General features: G+C 43.4%; 1 protein-coding gene across 1 annotated transcript in view; it reads right to left on the bottom strand.

Moving 5' to 3' along the window:
* TBC1D9 (TBC1 domain family member 9) overlaps window positions 1-16,315 on the bottom strand; it is a 56,368-nt gene extending 40,053 nt beyond the window's left edge. Inside the window, exon 1 of the mRNA XM_042796772.1 lies at window positions 15,833-16,315. Within this exon, the coding sequence (XP_042652706.1) occupies window positions 15,833-15,959 (127 nt within the window). The 5' untranslated portion in view covers window positions 15,960-16,315. The remainder of the gene's footprint in view (window positions 1-15,832) is intronic.
* Window positions 16,316-16,942: the final 627 nt, after the last annotated feature.

The raw sequence follows: 16,942 nt of genomic DNA, 5'->3' as shown, positions 1-16,942 counted from the left end.
GTACTTGGAAATACCCCACCTATCAGTGATTTTGTATTCCCCCATTCTGTTTTTTATTTGTGTTTTGTTATATAAAGATCTTCACAAACCAGATGAAATGTAATCTCTTCCTGACTGATACCTTAATATCCACCCCTTTTTAATCCAAGAATTCTGCAGTACATGAGAAACACATCTGAACACAACATCAGGTCATTAGTAAGCAGTGCTAGAGAGCTATCTGCCGATTGTAGGATATGAACATAAAATATTAATGCAAAATGTCCCAGTGTTAATCAGTCTAACTAGCTTTAGTTGCTCTTATTGCCATATTAAATCATCATCTCACACATTTTGATTACTGATACACACTGACAAGCTGCCTCTGATCAGTCCTCCACCAGCCCTCCTAGATACACCTTGACACCTTTCAAACTCAGGAGTTAAGTAAAATACAGTGTTCCTTTAAACTTCTCCCCTGTTAAATACACTCTCCATTCTAGCTTCACAAAACCAGTATGGCCCTGCTCCAGAAAGCACGTGTTCTTCAACCATGGGCAAATATCCTCAAATGCTTAAAGCTTCTGGTGAGCCCAAAAGTACTGCTCAACCTGAGTGCAAACCAAGCCAGACACTACACAGCACCGATCCACCTGGGTTTGCTGCAAACATGCAGCAGGGCTTACACCAAAGATTTTTCATGCTGTTTGCAGCTTCACAACTCTAGTGACAGTACTAAATATGCAGTATGCATGATGTAATACCTAAATAAAGTTGTATATTGGCCAAATGTAATCTTCTTTGAGGTACAGATACACTGTTAAATCCTTGTAATCTTTAAAAATATGTTTGTGTCTTTGCTTCTGCTGTGTTTCCAAATCTGTTGGTGTGTGGGTGGTCCTGCCAACCAATTCTGCCACTAGTTCTAGGAGGGCAGCTATAGTAACTGGGATACACAGGTAAGCCCAGGCAGCCAGAACAAACCTACTGACTTGTGCAGCAACATCAAGCTAAGAGGAGCTTCCCATCCTAGCTCCTTCTCCCTGAGATATGGGAGATAGGAGAGGAACATCCCACCAAACAGAAACAATACAAGATTGAGCAGTGTATTCAAGAAATGTGAAGAGAGCTATAAAAAAAAAAAAAAAAAAAAAAAATCCAAAGAGACTAGCCAGGACTGAAACAACAGATTGGAGATAAGTAAGGAAAAGGAAAGAAGTAATACTTCCCACTAGTGCGGTAAGTAGGAGTCGGCCAGTACCTTTTCAGCAATGGAAACAGGTTGTAGAAATATCCATACAGTGAGGTTAAAGGAAAAAAATTCACAGGAACTCCAAAAGACCCCAATGAAATTCAAAATCTAGCTTACCAAGATAATTGTAACAGACAATTTATCAATTAAAGCCAATTTATATTTATTCTTGCAATTATGTGACTACCCCCTGATTGCTGTCCTTCAGGAACTGTTCCATTTCACATTGTAGGTCTGTGTTGTTTATTTGCATTTGGGTGTTTGGGGGTTTTTTTTGTGTGTAATGCAGACATGTGATGCAACCAGAATGAAATCACAGCAGTTCAAACTGATAATCCGAGGAACTGCTACATGAAGTGATCATAATAAATTAAAAAGAAAAAATATAATAACAATTTATGTTAATAATGTTCATGATTTCTTCATATAGCAAGTATCTTTTGAGACATGAGTAAGAAATAAGTAACTGAAAATTTCTATAGAACCAAGCAACAGAAGAATCATATTCCTCAGATTAGACTGCTTTTTGGGCAAGAGCCAGTGAATTATTCAGGCATCAAATCATGTGACTATACTGATTGCAGTTTTTTCCCCATTATTTCATCAGGTTTCTGACTACATAGTGAAACAAGTGAAAGAATTCCCAATGTAAGAATACTAAATCTGCAAGCCCTTGTTCAAGTGAAGGCTTTCCTAAGCAAAGGTTTAAAGTACGTGTTAAAGGTTGTGGGATTAGCGTCTGATTAACTGACGACAGCCCCGATCCTGAAGGCACTCAAGCACAACTAACCTTCTATCAAGGAACAGACCCATCAAACACACATGCCAAATGTCTAGAACAGCCATACCTATATATGGTATGGAGGGGCAGGAGGGGAAAAGGGAGGGATAATGCCTTCATTTTGTTTGATACAATTTAGTGATTAAAGTCAGTTTCCTATTTTACAAACTTGAATTCTAAAGCAAAGGCCCAGAAAAATGTTCAATTGTTTTGTTTGGGTTTTTTGTTTGTTTGTTTTTTCTCTTCTCTAAAAGGTAAGTATTAGCAGAGTAAAAGCAGTGAAATGTAATATCTGAAACCAGAGAATACAAACCCACAACTGGCTAGAGGGCCCGGGCAATTGCTCTTACATCATGTTACTGGAAGAACATACAATGCACTAGAGGGTATTACTGGAAAGGGGTTCAGTTACCTGATGCAGTTTATGCTTATCCTGGTTTGAGTGAGTGGTGGAGTTTTTTGGTGGCAGGGGAGGGGGCTATCGGGGCGGCCCCCTGTGAGAAGCTTCTCGAAGCTCCCCCAGCTCCACGTCAGCTCCACTTCTGTTTGGGAAATTGAGCCCATCAGCTGCGCCTCTGCGATAATGTATTTAAGAAGGGACGTGGTGACGGGCAGTGGGACTTGTGAGGAGGAGTTGCTGCAGCTGCATGAACACCAAGGTCAGTGGAGGAACGGAGGAAGAAAGGAGGGGGGAGGTGTGCCGGAGCAGAGACCCCCCTGTGTCCTGTGGTGAGACGGCAGGGCGGCCCCCCCTGCTACCCATGGAGATCTACGGTGGAGCAGACATTGATTTACGGCCTGTTGCTCCTGCTCAGATGATCAAGGTTCTGTGCCTGAAGAAGGCCAGCGTCTCATGGGAAAAGGCAGCCCCACTGCTGTAATTCAGTGCTGGGAGGATTGCAGCATGCGGGGGAGTCCCACGCCGGAGCAGCTCGGGAAGGGCTGCAGCCGTGGGAGGGAATCCAGTCAGAGGAAGTTAGTGACCCATGACGGAGCAGTGTGGGGAACACTGCGGCCCATGGGAGGAATTCAAGTCGGAGAAAGTTTGTGGAGGACTGTCTCCTGTGAGAGGGGGACCACGATGGAGCAGGAGGAACAAGTTTCGGACACTCCCCTCACCGAAGATGAAGGAAGTGGCAGAGCTGACTGCACCCCCCATTCCCTGCCCCTGCGCCACTGGGGGAGGAGGTGGAGATATCGGGAGCAGAGCTGAGCCCGGGAAGAAGGGAGGGGTGGGGGGAAGGTGTTCTCAAGATGTGGCAATGCTTCTCACTGTCCTACTCTGTTATGTGTTGTTAGTGTCTGTAATAAATGTATGTTCTTTTTTTTCTTCCCCTAACGAGTCTGCCTTTTGCTCGTGATCATAAAAGGGGGATTTTTCCCCATCCCAGTCCTATCTCGAACCCCAAGCCTGGCTCTCTGTCCCTTCTCGTTGCCAGAGGGGAAGGGAGAGAGAGCTGCTGCATTGTGGTTGGCTGCCAACCAGGCCTAAACCACGACAATGCTGAAGGAAGAAATCATACTACATTTTACTTATCCAACCACTGTGCCTCACACTTAGTTGTAAACTGAAGGGGGGGCCTATAACCATTGCACGAAGTATACATATTAGTAGTCTCTATTCATGCATTAAATTATGATAGATTGTACTTGTATCCTTACATTAACAACCAATTTTCAAACTGTTTTTTGCTAGAAGGAATTATGGCCACAGGAAGCCTGACCTCCTGCATGACACAGACCCCCTTTAAGCCCCATGAGGTCTACCTGACTAAAGGATTTTTTCCAGAAAGATAGGTCATCTTGATTTGAAAACTAAGCCCATTGATTCAGCCAGTTAAGACTCTTCCAAGCACCACTGAACACTCGGCTCTTTGGAGACCAGCATTCCAGACGGCTTACGCACAAATTGCCCACAAACAGTAATGAAATCATGGGATGACCTGAGTAGAATCAACTTGGTACACTGTAAGTTACCACCACTGAAAACACACACTTTTTAGAGTATATGGACTCAAATAGCTGTAATAAGTCACAATGTTTTCCACCTGTTTGTATATCCACAGCACAGATCTTCAATGCAGGGATATTTCTCCTTCTTTCATTTTGTTTAAAATAATTAGTGAATATTTTTTAAATCTTATGTAAGAATTTGTAGTTTTGTCTGCAAAACATCAATTAGTGGTGTTTTTAAAGAAAGAGCAAGTTTATGCATCTTACACATCAACAATCTTTTTTATTACAAAAGGATTTTCTTACTGACAAAAAGCCACGCTTTGATTTAAACAAAACACACACAAAGACCAAGATGTCTTTATCACCTTTCTACAGTCCTTCTGACAGCAATCTTATGATTATGTTTGTGAGCCTGTTGTGTTTTACCTGTTAGAATACACAGGGCTCTCAAACTAAACTGAATTACATATATAATCCAGGTCTTAACTCCTGAATTTTACTTCTAGTGCACCTTATTAAAACACTGAATCCAATTTATTTACCATTTATGAATGATAATAAATAATGACACTTCAGACTTTAAAAATTACCAGCCGCCATGGCTTTGTTGCACAGCAAACACTATCAAAAAGCTCAGGGCAATATCAGACAATGACACTTCTCATTCAGCTTTAACCATGCCGTCCTCAGACTGAAGGTGCTTTCAGCAGACAGCAGTGACCTGCGATACATCCATTCTTCGGTGTCACAGGCAACCTGCATCGAGCCTTGCCTAGAGCTGGAAAGAGGTCACTCCACAGTCGGTGCCACGGTTGTGCCTGACACAGCCACCCAGGGACACCCTCCCCTCCTCCAGTTAGCCAGACAACAAGCATGTGTTAGTCACCTGGCTCCCAAGAGCAGGGCCCTGCCCTGCCACATCCTTCTCCCAGCTCTACACTAACCTACAGCCTGACAGTCTCTCAAGACAACTTCTGTTGAGAGATTATCTTAAAAATGCCTAAACAAACAACATAATGTTTTTAGCACACAGAGAAAATGCAGTATACCCTACAAAAGAACTAAGATTTATTACAGGTCAGACTGACTCTTGGGGTCATGCTTATAAACTATCACTCACTGTCCCATGAATGTCAGCAGCCTATTTGTGCATGAGCTCAACAACACAACTAGGAAAACTTGAGACGTCACGTGTCATTAGTAAGAATTATTTCAAAACAGGCATCGTGAGATTCCAACACAGAATGAAACACATACTGCTTAAATGGTTCCCAGTATTCAAAGCGTGCTGATGACTCCTTCTCTTTCCACTCAAGTAAGATGGAGCCACAATGAGCTCTGCTCATAAACCTGAAACACCCAAGGGACCTATCTGGATTGTAGATGTCAGCTGATTTCTGAGAAAGCCTCAACCAATAGGGTCAATTTAAGTCATATTTGCACCCTGAGCATTCAGTTTTATATTGATTTTATGGACAATGAATAAATTCTTCCTAAAATGTTACTTTCTGGACTGTAAACCCAATAACTTATAATGACACATAACTGAAGTGTACAGTACAAGCTACTGTTTTTCCTAGTAACTATAATGAATCATTAGACTTCCATTCTTTCTCAAGGCAGTCCATGTGTTTATGTGATTAGCTCTCCCATTTGTTATTACAGGATGAGGTCATCCAACTACTTGCCTGTCAAAACTCAACCTAGAGCAACAATCTGAACTCCACAGGTAATACTATGGTCAAATCCTCTTAAAGGGGAGAGTCAAATCTATTTGATTCCATTTCATAGGAAAGTCTAAATGAGTAGTAAATATTATACACAACTCAAAAATAATTACAATGTTAATCATCCAATGCCAGTAATAGAATCCACAAAAGCATGAAAATAATCTCTTCATTATGAACACTACCCTTGCAATTTTATGTAGGGTTACACAGTTTTATTTTATAGGTGTCCAGTCATATAAAAGAAAGCAAAATAACCTCTAAATACTTATTTGGTAACTCTTCCCATGTGGATTATACAGCTTTGGCTTATATGGACATGTCATGTGGTATCAAGAAAAATAAATTCTTCCTGTGAAATTAAGGCCTAAGATTTGTTAAATCTTCCCCAAGGCCTGTGTTTGTTGCTCTCTCTTTCTACCAATAGCGTTTTATAGAGCACTGATTTGCCCAGCCACCTTTTCCTTCGCACATGTGTTTTCAAACATGTTCAGTGGCACTGACTTTGGGGAAGTACTGTTGCTCTACTGACATTTAGCAAGACAAGCAGCAAACACAGTAGTTGCTTTTTCTGTCTTCAGGCTGATGAATACAAATGAGAGAAGATTGTAAACCTAACCACTAATCTTTGAAAAAAGGCTCAGGAAGGGTGACACGGTTTAACCCCAGAGTCATGGTCTAAAGCCAACCGGCAGTCAAATAGCAGACAACCTGGGATATGGGGGCAGGAATTGGAGGGGAAAAGGGAAACCAGTAGGTTGAGACAAAAACAGTTTAGTAATTGAAATAAAACAATAATAGAAAGTACAAACAGGCAATGCACAATACAGTTGCTTACCACCTGCCAACTGATACTCTGTCCGTTCCCAGCTAGCAATCCCAAAGAAAACCAAAATCCTGCAATTATAATTCCGGAAGCATGAGAGAACCCCCCTTACATGGCTGCCCCTCCTTTATTTACTGAGCATGACATTACATGAAGTGGAATATTTCACTGGACAATCTGGGTCCAGTGCTCTGGCCATGTTCACTCCCAGCTTCTTGCGCACCTGGGCACAGACAGAACATGGGGATTTGGAGAGGCCTTGGTATCTCAGAAACAACTGAAAACATCAGTCTATTATCAGCATTCTTCTCATACAAATGCCACACTGAATCCAAAACACAGCAGTACTCTAGCTACTAAGAAGAAAAATTAACTATCCGAGCTGAAACCAGGACACCCAGTCAGAAACACAATGCAGCCGCTCGCTCAGTCCTCCCCCCTCCCAGTGGAATCGGGAGGAGAATTGGAAAAAAAAGTAAAACTCGTGGCTTGAGGTAAGAATGGTTTAATAACTAAAATAAAATAACAGTAATAGTGAAATATAATAATAATGAAAAGGAATATAATAAAAGAGAAAAATAAAAGCCAAGAAGAGGCAAGTAATACACAGTGCCATTGCTCACCACCTGCTGACTGATGCCTGAGCAGCGATCCACACCCCCCAGCCAACTCCCCCCCAGTTTCTATACTGAGCATGACATTCTATGGTATGAAATCTGGAATATCCCTCTGGCTGGTTCGGGCCAGCTGCCCTGGCCGTGCCCCCTCCCCACTTCTCGTGCGCCTGCTCGCTGGCAGAGCACGGGAAACTGAAAAACCCTTAACTTACCCTCAGTGCCACTTAGCAACAACTAAAACACTGGTGTGTTGTCAACATTATTCTCCTCACACTAAATGCAAAGCACAGCACTGTAACAGCTACTAGGAAGAAAATTAACTCTATCCCAGCTGAAACCAAGACAAAGGGCCAATGTGATGATCTGGCTTGACTACTGCAGGATAAAGCAGTAACAAAGGGTAAAGCTGTCATCCGCCCTTCAAGTTTAACAATTGTGATTGAATTAGATTATCTTCCAAATATCTTAAAAGCGATTAGCAATAGAACATCTACCACAGTACTTGTCAAGGTGTCTGAACAACTCATAACCATCCCCGTAAAAATCTGTATCTTAACTTGAACCTAAATCTGGCTGGGTTTAGACTTTTCAGCTTTTACTACTTTTTGTAACTTCATCTGCTACACTGAAAGGCCATAATCATTGCAAGATGTAACCACATTTGTCAGAGTTATCTACTAAGTAACATTTAAAGTATTTTAGGGTTGTAGAATTTTGCTGGTTTTCTCTTCAGAGGGGAAACCAGAATGTGCATTACAATCTGTATCTATCCCTACATATAGATATGTACACACACAGCCAAATAATTGCCTTTATTTCCACTGAGGCCCATTTTGCAGATGACACAATGTCCGGATGCAGAAACTCACACAATACATCCAAAGTTCCCAGAAGCAAACTCACTAGACATGACCTGAAATAAAATCCTAGCAGGAGAAGGCTGAGTAGAGAGATGAGCACTGACAGGACAGGCTAGACAGTTACAGGTACGTGAAGGCTTATGACACAGAGGAAATTGGTATTTGGACAAAAACCCAAACAAATAATCTCCCACCCCTGAATAAAATAAATTTTATACTACATGTCAATCACACCAGACTATATGAAATGATGAAGAAACACTGTGAAGAATACAGATGGAATTAACAAATGCCTTCAAGGTACGATAAAAAAATTTACTCATAATTTTTTTTTTTTTAAAACAAAGACCATCACTTAGGAAAAGCATGATCAAGTACCATTGACCAGAACTGCAGGGAAGTCACTGAATTTCACTCAAAACTAATTCTTTTTAAGTATCCCATTCTCTCAGAGTAGCATAAGCACAGTAAACAGGTTTCATTGAAGAGCAAAATTTAAATCAACTACATCTGCACCAACATAAGATTCAGATAAACAATGTAAGATTAAAGAACAAGCCAAGTAAGTATAAGCAATTGAAGAAAAAACTCAACAAGACAAAAAACAACTACCACTACTGCTAAACTAAGAAAAACAACTGAACTGAATCTAGCCAACAAAATCAGTGTCACAAATTGAGAACTGAAGCGTGCATGGTAAATTAAGCTTGAACTAAGGAACAGTCCTTAAGCACAACATGGTCAAATACAAGCTAAATCTGGGAGAAAAAAAAAAAAAAAGCAATAGTTTCAGAAAAAAAATATTCAAATTCTAACCGTTCTGACTGAATATCTGCAGATAGATCAGATTTCAACAATCTATCAGAGGAAGTACTTTACCAGGGAAAGGAACTATGCTGAACAGAAAATCTCAGTAACTTTGGCTAATAAAATACTGGAAAACACAGGGGAAGCGAAGCACAAAATAGGACTGAGAGGAAAGAACCAAGAACACATTAAGAACCTACTAGCTGAATCTAGGACTGCTGCTGTATCAGGGATTCATACACCCCCCCTATATGGAAACTTCAGAAAAAAGATCAATCAGAAATCAGGCCTAGAAAGTACTTACAACCTTATTTTTGAAATGAAAGCAAATAAAGAGATTTTGAAGAAGTCCTCCAGAACCTAATCCTACCTCAGCACCAGATTTAAAGGCAAAATGCAAACACAGATTATGGAATATCAACATTGATCTGACATCAGAAGTATGATTAGCAATCAAAGAGCAAAAGAAAAGCAGTATTTCAGTCAAATGCTTACAGCCCTCTATACACCCTGTACTGTCATACTTCAGTAAAGTCTGTGGCAGCAACAACTATTACAGGAAAAAGCCATACACGACGGGAAAACTATGAAGAATTAAAAGAAATAGAGGTCACAAACCTTAGGGAGGAACAGAGAAAGCTGAATGGATTCTGCCTATTCCAAATATTTACAACACCAGTCATAGGAGAATACATATGTTTGAATTCACTTTCAAAAGCATTTGAGAGTATATACTGGCATAGAGTTCCGTAGAATTAAAAAAGGTCCCACAACCTAACTAAAACAGTCAAGGACCCAAATCTCTGTGAAATAGGATATATTCTTATAAGTTTGCATAATTGGACAGTGGAGTAATTGAAATACGCAAACTGATGTGAAGAAGTGATACTTTCTCTATACCTTTCAGTGTGGGACCAGAGAGTAATACCAAAAACCCTGTAAGCAATACAAATGCTGGTAAAATGCAGAAAATTACTAAGAGGCCTAGATGTCTATTGCTTACTATACTGTGACGCTGTGTGACATTTCCAACAGGGTTTCATACAAACAGATCTCAAGAGAAATAGCAAGCCATCCTTGAATTCCATGTGCCAAGCAATAACATTATGTCAGAAGGCAAAAATGGCAAATGACAGCTCAGCACAGAGGCTGTGATGGGTCACAGTACTCAAAGTGTAAAAGATGAAGTAACATCAAGGAAAGTCTTTGACCATGAAGCATTGTGGTACAGAAACCAGAGCTACACCAAGCAACATCTCAAGCACTGTATCTGTGCAAACACTGCCTGTAAGAACTGGAGATCGGAAGAAGCATTAGGCAGGAAATGAGACACCTCCCAGTGAAGCACCTAGAAAGCATCTGGGAATTCAACAGAGAGACTGGTGAGTCAATCTGGAGAATCAAATAGCAGTCCAACCCTAGGCATCTGCATGTCCTCTTGAAGTGGGAACCTACTAGTGTGGAGAAGCAAACACACCCAAAGCAGATCCTAAGGAGAAGCTCAGCAGCACCAGAGCAGATTTGGTGTAACACCAAACAACAGAGAGGAGTGGAAGAGACTAGTTTCCACTCCCTGAGCCAAAATAAGCACGGAAAGCTGATGGACAGGTTGACCACTCATGTGCATTACACTAATTGCACGCGTTTTGAAAAATGCTATATTTCAAGTATCAGAAAGCACATGCTTTCTACTCAAGTGCATCAAGTTTGACATGAAAAATCCTAACTGCTTGAGTCAACAAGGAGAGGAAGTGTCAAGTTTGTTAAAGTATGCACCATCCTTTCATCAGACAAATGACATACTGGTCAAAAGCTTTTCTAAATCTTAAGTATAAACAGGTTTTCAAGCTACCTCTTCCTTAACCCTCTGCATTGAGAGGTTGAGAGCAAGATAGAATCTTGTCTCTAAATTTGAGCTAATTGTGCTGTCCAGCAAGGCTGCAGAAAAGTGTTCTGAGTTACAAGTACTGTCACAGTATTCAAAACTGTATTAGATCTGACATTGAAGGCTTGCATCAGCCAGCCAAGATCAGAATCTCTTTCTGCCTTTCCTCTTCTGCAAAAATATCTGGGGAGAAAGACAGTACTTCATCAATTTCTTTATCACCAGAAGTCAGCAAATTTCCATCTGCTCCCTTCTGTTTAAGCATTTGAATCATCTTTGGCAACATCTCATGGACTTACAAACTCATACTGAATTTCTCACACATGCACTGTCCCAGCTGTAAGCATAAATATCCTATCTGCAAAATAATTCACTCCTAAAAACAGTTCTTGCGAACTAAGAACAATTTATTTGCCTTGGGATTCAAAGAGATCTTACACTAATATTCTAAACAAAATTGCTTAGAATTTCATCTCCACTTCACACACAAACATACACATGCAAAAGGAGCACAGCAGTCACAAGATAATCATACCACACCCTCCATCTCTCTTCCTGTAAGCTCTAAGTGAACACATTGCCATCAACTATTAGTGGTACTGATTCCCTGTGACGCTGTTTTATTTGAAACAGTTTGGCAAGCCTTACCAAAGTAGAGCAGAAAGCTGTTACAGACATTTTAAAACCTATTTGTTGCATCAGAATGCAAGATATACTTAATAACACAAAAGCATGAGGCTGTTAGTTATTTATAAACTTTATCACATGTTCAAGATCCTCACATCCGTAAAAATAATATAGTCATACAAGGCACAATGCCCAAATGATGGGAGAGATCTGGATTCATGTTTTCTCCAAATGTCCCTGCTTCAGCTGAGGCAGGTTGTCGTGTAACACACTGGATCTCTCTGGAGAAGGAAGTCAAACTACCAGGCTGCTCAGGGGAGGGAGTTGACAAGCAGGAAGCAGAATAGGTATGAAGGAGAGAGGGTTAAAAACATCCAGCACCTTTGAGGAAACTAGTAAGAGGAAAGAAAAGACTTTTTCCCCTGTTGGTGAACAAATGGAAGATGAAACTCGAGGGTCACACAGAAACAAAATACTGGCACAGCATTATGTGCAAGGCATGGAACAATTTCATTATGGAGAAAGCACATCAACCATCAAATACTTTTAAAGCAGAAAAGTACATTTTTTGGTCTTGTCCTGGAAGATTAATGCAGTGATGCAAGATAATGCATGTCTGCAGAGCAACTATGAAAATCCAATTTAAAATCCAATTTACAAGTCCTTCCCATTTTTCGTTTGTTAAAAAGGAAAACAAAACCCAAACAACCCTTTAATTAAGGAATGCTTACAAAGGAAAGTCACACTGATGTGACTGGTACTGACACAGACACAATCATTTAAAAGAGTCCAGGCCTTAATTCATGATAAAAATGGATCCACATTGTTTAGTAGAAGAGCTGTATCTCTTAAGTAAACTATTAATCAGATACATTTTGTTAGCAGAGACGACTTCTAGGGACTCACTAATTAGGCATTGCCCTAACACCTAAGAAGAAGATCATCGTGTTTCTAACTTGTTACAATCCAATAACAAAATAAGTGCAGAAAATGTTTCCAGTGTCCAAAACAATATTTGAATAAGAGGGCTTTCTCTGTTCAACTAAGTTACATACATCGAGGCCAAGGGGAGAGAGTCGGCGCAGAAAGGGCTGATTTTTCACCCCTTCCTCCAAGGTGACTGATACTCCTCTTCCAGCAAAGAGTTGTTGCACTCTGGGCGAATCCAGGAGAACAGGTAACACAAGTGCTGCTCTTCTGCTTCAAGGTAAAGCCACCAAGAATTACTTTCACCCACCCTCCAGGGCTACATAACTACTTGCTTTTAGACTGAGAAGTATCAAAAGACCTAAAAGGACTTTGCTCTGGTGATGGTAACCTCCATCCACAGGACTGTAGTGAGTGATGGAGGACAGGTAACATGGAGACCCTGGCAGCTACTTCGAGGTTGATCAACACACACACATTTTCAGTCACAGAATCCAGACACAGTGCTGGCTGAAGACATCTGTCCCCAGCCTTCCCCCCTCACTCCCACTCACCCACAGGAAAGCACTCTCTCTCTTCCTTCAGCCATGCCAACACAACCACATTACAGTGCGGCCCCAACTAAAAGTTCTTTGAAGTCTGATGTGATCACAGATGGATAGAAGGGCATTACACTTAACCCTGATCAGTTTGCAGATCATTGAGTTTCCCAGCAAATTTAGACTGGAGGGCAATGCCAGAGAATCAATGCTTCCAACCACTGCTTAAGTTACATAGTAAAGCTGTCTCATGTCATCAAGCCCATAGTCTCATCAATTTGAAAGTCAATTGTCATTCTACAATTTAAGACAAATGACTTCAAGAGTCAATAATGAGGGAGTACAAGTCAGCAGAAGCTAGATCACAAAAAAAGTGACAGCTGTATTTACATCCTCTCTGGCATATATAAATTCAGACCACTCCCACCACAGTGAAAAATCATGCATACAATATTTCTAGTCAACTTCAAGGACACAGAATCTGGTTTTCCACAGAGCAACCAGGCCAAATTTTATACCACATTCATGCGTGGATAGCTTTTTATATTATATCTGAGCAAATTTCAGTATTATGTCACTACCGAAAAGGCAATTAAGGAAGAAACAAACTAACAAAAAAACCCCAAACAACAAACCAAAACCCCCCAAACCCACACAAGGTTCTTTTATTTTCTTGTTTCTTTACTTTCAACCAGATAACCTCCACCTCTGTCACGAGAGCTGTATTGTTATCATCTACAGAACTTCCACGGGGTCATCCGGAATGTTATCATTATTGCAAACAATGAACCCTGTTTACTGTTTCAGCATATTTGTTTATTCTGAACCCCCAGGATCAGCTAGAGCCCTCAATACCTTGCTTCTTTTAACTACCTCAGTCTTACCATCCAAGAGCAATCTACTGGCTTCCTTCACCTGCCTTGGCCTTCAGTGTGCAGAACACAACTGCTAGAATAACCCGTGTAAAATGCCAGTACTTCCATAAAAAACAAATAACTGTATCTTCAACTTATTAATGTGCCTACCAAGCTGGGAGTGGCCTGGACACTCTACATTTCTTCCTTTCTTCCTCTCCCACCTTTTGTTGACCACAGTGTCAAAACCCCATGTGCTAAAATGGCAGGGTCTGACAAGTTCACATGCAGCCCTTTAAATACTGCCAGCACTAATAACTTTCTGCATGCTAGTAATGGGTGTCTGTTTAGTTATGGTTCTGGCGACATAATGAAAAAGACTACATTTTTCCAGCCCTTCCCCATACAAACAAACAAACCCCCCAGAAATCATTTAGCTACTTGTTGCTACCACCTCAATGCCACAGCAGCTGTAATTCCAGGCAACGCACAGACAATAACAAAAGCTACATGGAAAGCAGTTTTCAAAAAAAGCACAGAACTTTCTCATTCTAAATCATACTCACTCTACAGACTGCATTGACGTACAAAAATAATGGATACAGAGCACAAAAACTTACATTCCAAGGGGGGAAAAAAATGCAGAAACAAAGATAGAACTTTTTCTGTATTCTGAACTCCCACCAAATGCTATTGGTTTGTCTGACCTGCACAAAAAAAAAAAAAAAAGTGCACTATTATGAACCCTACTCCCACTCCAGTACTAAGTCTTTAAAAGAGATCTCTCCATCTGTACAGTGGTGTCATCAATCACACTATTATATACAGAACTGCAAGAAGGCTTAGATACACATCTACTGCACACAAGCTGAAGAGAAAACTCAGAATTTTTCAAATGTTTCCCCAATAACCAATAGATGTTTGGAAAATTGACTGGGTATCTCAAATGATCTCTAATTCAAAGATAACAAAGTCAGAAAGGTATGAAAATGCCTTATCAGACCACCTACAGTAAGACAGGGGAAGAAATCCTTAGGAAGTCAGGGGGTAATACATAAAAGACGAGTCTGCAAAGAATTTCTCACTAAATACAGAACGCTTTTTATGGATTTGCCAACACGGTCCATAATTCAAAAGATAAAAAAAAAAAAAAAAAAAAGTAGTTTAAAAAATCTACAGCCAATGTAGGATGGCTGCTGGTCACATTCCACACAAGAATGAGGTGGTTTATCGACATACACCACCAAGGATAACTGAAGATCTCAAGAGCTTACGTGAAAACACACTTTACAGTGGTGCATTAGTTTGGAATATAAATTGTTTGCAAGTCCATAGAGCAATCAAAGGCTGAAGAAACTCTTAATCTTGTGGTAAATATGCACAGGACCTTGAACCAAACATAGATGTAGTCCCTGTGTTTATTTTGATTAGCCTGAAGAACCAGTCGCAATGCAAATGGGTACAGATGAAATCACAGCTTTTCAGAAAACAGGTTTGACGATTTTCTGCCAATTCAAGAAGGACTGGTGGTAACACCATTGGGTTCTGTATCCAATTTCATAGCAATGCATATGTTTCCTAAAAATGATGAAAGATATCAACAAATGTACATGCACGGCACTATAGAGACCAAGGTGCGTATGACCCAAACATCTACAAAAGCGTCTCCAGATGCCAGCAGCCAACAACAAAGCCTTCAGGGACCGCATTTTACAAGGACAGCCCGAAGAACACAGAGAAGCCAAAGCAAACCCGACCTGACGGTACGCGTCCGTGAATTACACCTCGGTCTTCTTTTACACGCCACGCGTTAAGAGGTTCCAACAGCACATCCTCCGAGAACCTGGGCAAGTCACACCCCGACGCCGGAGGGCACCGGACACCGGTGCCCAGCCCGCAGAAAGCTTCGCCGCTCGGCAATCCTCAGGGGAACGGCGGCGAGTTCCACAGAGCCGAGCAGCTGAACGGCAGCCAGGCCTTCCCCCCCCCCCACGCCGAGGCCGCGGCAGGGAGGCCGGCCGGCCCACGGCGGCCTCGCACCGCCCCACGGCGGGTGGCTGCGCGGGTGTCGCTCCCCCCCACCCCGGGGCCGTTCCCGCGGGGACCCACCCGTCACCCCGGGGGGAGCCGCTGATGGAGACGGCGCCAAAAAGCGGCCCCGCCCCGCCCTCCCCGGGACCCCCCGCCGCCCTTACCCGCCAGGCCCCCGCCGCCGCCATCGCCTCCGTGCCCCTTCCTCCTCTGGAGGATGAAGTAGGGGTTGGCCCGCTCCGTCACCCACAGGGCGTTCGCCAGCAGCACCTCCTCGGGGTTCACCCACATGCTCCCGCCGCAGACAAAAGGCCGAGGACTCGGCCGGCTGCGGGGCGCGGCGACTCACTCACGCACACACCGGCCGCATCAGGACGACGCCGCCGCCGCCATCACCATGCCCGGCCGCCGCGGCGGAGGGCGCAGCCCCGCGGGCACCGGCGGGCGGAGGGGCGGCCGCCGCATAGCCCCCCCCACCCCACGCGGGGCTCCCGCCGCCGCCGCCTACCCGCCCACCGCCGGGCGCGGAGGGGCGGCCAGGGGCAGTAGGGGGGCCGGCAGCACCCGCCGCAGGGACATCAGCCGCGCCGCCCCACGCCACGCAAGCCCGCCCGCCCCCAGCACAAAGCCGGGGAACACGCGCGCTCCCCGCACCTGCGCGCGCGGCGGGGCGGGGCGGAGCCGCCGCGCGCCGTAGAAAGGGGGGCGGGGCCGCGGCGTGAGGGCGGTGGCGGTTGTTGCCTCAGCGGCGGCCGTTTTACCTCAGGAGGGCGGCGGCGGTGGGGGGTTGGGGTTCGGGTTGGGGTTCGTTGCCTGCGGGGGGCCGAGGCGGCTTTGCCTTCTTCGGCAGCCATCGGTGGCTGGCGGTTCGCCCCTGGCATTAATCTGCAGGGTCACTGGGGGTGGTGGGGAGGGCGCGTCCCCTTTTAAACCGCCTGCCTGGGGAGATTTGGCCTTTTCACCCCGTGGCTCAGGGGAGTTGGTAAGGCTGGGTTGTTGAAGAGAGCGCTCTGGCCTTGACTTCGGAGGAGGCCATCCGCAGGAGGCGGTGGGGTTGTCCTCTGGCCACGGCCCCTCTTGACCTTCCCCCCCCCCCCCCCCCCCCACTTCTCTGCTGTGCTCAACGCCGGGTTTGAAGTTCACCCCTGTTGCTGAAGACCACACAGTGCCTGTCGCCTAAGATTTGGGGGGAATTTTTGAGGGTCTGAAAAGCCCTAAAATAAACCAGTATATTTGGCAGGTATGCTGAGCACACTCAGGGAGTATACTAGTAT

Source organism: Tyto alba, unplaced genomic scaffold, assembly GCF_018691265.1.
Source record: "Tyto alba isolate M040663 unplaced genomic scaffold, T.alba_DEE_v4.0 Super-Scaffold_23, whole genome shotgun sequence".
Taxonomy (NCBI): Eukaryota; Metazoa; Chordata; class Aves; order Strigiformes; family Tytonidae; genus Tyto; species Tyto alba.
The sequence above is the reverse complement of the archived record's forward strand: the minus strand, read 5'-3'. Positions and strand labels throughout refer to the sequence as shown.